This window comes from Plasmodium gallinaceum (assembly GCF_900005855.1).
Source record: "Plasmodium gallinaceum strain 8A genome assembly, contig: PGAL8A_v1_29, whole genome shotgun sequence".
Classification (NCBI taxonomy): Eukaryota; Apicomplexa; class Aconoidasida; order Haemosporida; family Plasmodiidae; genus Plasmodium; species Plasmodium gallinaceum.
The window spans coordinates 1-4,437 of NW_021628333.1; the positions used below are offsets into that span (position 1 = coordinate 1).

At 26.3% G+C, this 4,437-nt stretch overlaps 1 protein-coding gene across 1 annotated transcript; it reads right to left on the reverse strand.

Annotated features, from left to right (window-relative positions):
- Positions 1 to 1,469: 1,469 nt before the first annotated feature.
- On the reverse strand, positions 1,470 to 4,200 carry PGAL8A_00040500 (surface-associated interspersed protein (SURFIN); the record flags this gene model as incomplete). Its single annotated transcript, XM_028674413.1, has 2 exons — positions 1,470 to 1,721; positions 1,828 to 4,200. The coding sequence occupies 2 exons, from the start codon at positions 4,198 to 4,200 to the stop codon at positions 1,470 to 1,472; spliced, it is 2,625 nt and encodes an 874-aa protein (XP_028530769.1).
- Positions 4,201 to 4,437: the final 237 nt, after the last annotated feature.

Below are 4,437 nucleotides of genomic sequence, written 5' to 3' on the forward strand. Positions count from 1 at the left end.
TCTTTCAAATTAATAAACCATTCTTCTCTTTTCCATTTCTCTAACATACTTTTATTTCTTTCTACCCATTTTTTCCAAAGGAGTTTTTGTCATTTAAAATATAGACAAGGCCAACAGATCAAAGGGAAAGCAATGCTGATACTTTCAGAAAAAAAAAAATCTCAACCAATCAACCAACAAAGAAACAAAACAACAACAAAAAAAAAAAAACAGAAAACATTATGGAACTTATACAAATGTTAGACTTGTAAATTGAACAGAAATTGAGTTCCTTAAAATTTTAGATTAAATAAAAATGGTTTTGTGTGATTAAACCTATTAGTTATTTCACTTACAAATTTCAGAACATATTAAAAAACATTGCTCTTGAGTCTATGACAAAATTACTGCATTCCTCTCCTTTCATCACTTGTGCACTGTAAAAAGTTAAGTTACAGTTTGTTCATATGGACATGTTCAGATGTCCTGTACTGTATTTTATAAACTGAAAATAAAATAAATTGACAGTGTCATTAGAAAAGTCAGTAGAATAGCTAGAAAACTCTCCAGCACTTTATTCCATCTGTATTGCTCACAAAATTCAAATTTTTCCTTAGAATGGTTCCTCTAGTTTAAATCTTATCCTAATCTGCTCCAGCAACATTTCTGAAGGAGGATCAAGAACAGCCCTCCTGGTTTAAAAGGTATGAATTTTTTTTTTTTTTTTTTTTTTGTAATTTCTATATTTATTTTTTATAATTTTCTTATTTTTTTAGCAATTCCAAAGAAACAGTTAGTTGCAGAAATAAATATTTTTTCAAAATCTAATTATTCAAAAACCAAGATTATTAAAATAAATAAGAAATATTCAATTGAATATTTTTTTGAATCAAAATATTTAATACTTTTATGCTCCTAACAGTTCATAAGTTTTCTCATTTTACTAAATTTTATATATCTATTGAAATTTTTTAAATAGTAATTCAGATAAACATCCTATTTACAAAAAAAAAAAAAAAAAAAAAAAAAAAAAATATTAAAAAAAAAAAAAAAAAAAAAAAAAAAAAATGTATGTACATTTTACGCACAAGTAAAATAGCAATTATATCTTTTATATTAAAAAAAAAAAAAAAAAAGAAAATTTTAATTATTCTTAAAAAAAAAAATTAAAGAATACAATAATTTTTTAAATGTAAAAAATATGTATTTATATGTGATTGTATTATATGCATATATATTTTCCTTTAATTTTAATTTATTTTATCTCTTTTAACTATATTAAAAAAAAAAAATAAGATATAATAACAAAAAAAAAAAATCAACAACTCTAATTTTCAATATATATATATATAATTTATTTTGTATCAAATATATTACATGCAAGTAATTTATTTATTGTTTTTTTCCCCTTTATTTATATATTATTATTAATTAAATTTTTTTTTTTTTTTAAATATTTTATTTCAATTCTTTTTTTTTTTTTTTTTTTTTTACATTCCTTTATGTGCTTTGGATTTCTTTAAATGTTTATACTTCAAATCTTTTTCATTTTCCAAAATCATATCATATAGTGGTATTTCTTTTTCCTGGTATAAGAACGAATAATTTTCATTATTTATTGGTTCATTCTTTATATTGTTTGTATCCATTAGCAACGGTTCCCTTGTTATTTTCTTAATCTTTTTTCTTGCTTTTTTTTTTTTCGACTTCCTATTACGAATCCAAGATCCAATAGGAGTACACTATAATTCAAATTAAAAAATAAAAAATTATAAAAATTCTTCATTAATGTAATTATGATTTTAAATATATAAGTTTCCTCATTTTTAAATGTTAATTTTATCTTACTTTACAAATAAGAACCAAAAGAAAAATAATTCCCAAAATAAATATACCTACTGGAACCATTGGTATTAACAAATTACCTTTAGGTGTAACAGTAGGCGTAACTTCGGTAGGATCACTTGGTGGAATTGGCGTCGAAATATTTGGAACAGTCACAGTGGTACTTAGTGAAATATTTTCAGTACTATTCCTTCCATTTACATGTTGTTGAACCTGTTTAAGAGGGACATGTATATTTTGTTGGTTCTGCAGTTGGATAATATCTGTCTGATTTGAAGGTAAATTGTTATTTGTTGTAGGAAAAAAAGCAGTTGTAGTTGTGAGAATAGGTGTTTTATCTAGAGAATTCGAAAGTGGAGTTGGAGATATAGTATCAGACATAAGAGATGTAGTGTTAATTGCAGGAGATATAATGTCAGTTTCAGGAGATGCAATTTTATTGGTAAATGGTTCAATGGTAGCAGTAGAATTTTCAGTGGTATTTGTCAAAAAAGGTGAAGTTGCAGTTTTATGAGTAACATCATTAGTAGGATGAATAGGCATATCATTTGTACGTGATGTAGAATTATTTGTAGATGGCAAAGTTGTGATTTTTGGAATAGATGAAGGTAGTGGAGGTGTAGAGCTATCTGTAGGAGTCGTAGTCATAGTTGTAAGAGAAGGTGCAATCTCAGGAGAAGAAATAGGATCAATTGAAGGAGATGCAGTAACATTTGTAACAGATGTATTGCCAATTGTAGATATATTTTTATTTACAAAAGTTACATTTTCAGAAGGTAAAGAAGTTGCAGGAGATTTAGTGGATGTTGTAGAAGCTGTAATATTATTTGTAAATGTCTTCATAGTAGTATTAGAATATTCATTGGTCGCTGTAGGAGATATTTCTCCTGGTAAAGGTGTAACTGAAGGTGTGCCACTACTTGTAGTAGAATTTGAAGGTAATGTTTCAGTTGTAGGAGATGTTAGAACCTCAGGGGAATGTGATGATGAGGTTGTTCCAGATATAGTATTAGTACTAGAATGTATTGTATCTTTTGGAGTTAAAGAATTGGATTGTGTTGAGTCTTCTGGAGAAATTGCGGTTGCAGTTCCTGGGACAATTTGATCTACAGCAACTGGTGGTACTGAAGTGTCCTTTGTTAATGTATATTCAGAGGGACTGGTACCATCTACATCATTAACACTAGTCGTATTGTTACCCAATGAACCTGTAGTAGTATCATTATGCAATACATTAGGAGTTACAGTTGTAGGTTGTAAGCTATCTGGTAATGTATCTGCTAATGTATCTCGTAATGTATCTGGTAAGTTATCTGGAAATGTATCTCGTAATGTATCTGGTAATGTATCTGGTAATGTATCTCGTAATGTATCTGGTAATGTATCTGGTAATGTATCTCGTAATGTATCTTGTAATGTATCTGGTAATGTATCTCGTAATGTATCTTGTAATGTATCTGGTAATGCAGTTGCATTATTTAAAGTTTCATTAGATATATTTTGAGTGCTATTTGAAGAAAGCCAATCTAAATTATAAGGATCATCTGTATTTTTTCGTTCTTTAATTTGATAAATTAATGTTGTCATATTACATTTATTACCAGTCTGTTCTAGCACAGTTTTTTCCATTGTATTACTATAATCATTCCATATTTGAATAGAATTATTTATATATAATGGATCATCATAAAATTCACTGGCGAACATGTTAACAAATTGCATTCCTCTCTTATATATATACATACTCCACTTTCCACAATTAAGTTCAGATTTGTCATCTTCATACCTTCTGTAATAGTAATAAGATATATCATTAGTAACATTGTCAAATTTAAGCTGTCTTTGCTCAATAATTTGAGTTTTATTATCACTATAACTAGTTTCATTGAGTTGATTGTATGTTAATGTACTTACTGGTAGATCATTATTTTCATAAGGTCTACTGCAGCCATTATTTTTATTCAAAATAGCACAATAATTAAACGTTTTTTCATTACATGCTGAATTTGTTTTTTGAACTATACTTGTTTGAAAAGAATTTTGTTTCTCTTTCCATTTTTCAACAAGACATGAGATATTATAATCTTCTTTTTTATTTAATAGCAAATTAACATAATCCATTCCTCTCCAATTTATGTATGAGGATGCCTTTTTACATTTTTCTGTGTCATTCGTAATATTATTGTCATCGAGATAAAAATTAAGTTCATTATTAGTATCTTCATCAAATGTTCTAATTTCTGTATTGAGTTTACTTCTTTCACTAGATATATCTTCATTTTCTTCTGTTTTACCATTTTGTTCATCTAATATACAGGATGTTTCTTCTGCTTCTGATAAAAATCTTGCCTTCTTTATGATGGATTTTTTTCTCATGATTGTAATATCATCATAAAAGGCTTTATCAAAATATTTTGCAGTAGTATACAAAAATTGATTTATTAAAGAAAAGAAATTTTTATGTGATTTATAGATAAATTTATAAATTCCAAGATAACCAAAAAGTAATGTGTATGTATGTATTTTATACTTTAAATATATGAAACGCTAAAAAAATGTTCGTTAATCCAATTAAGGAAGAAAAATAATTTAATTTGACCAAAAAATTGAATA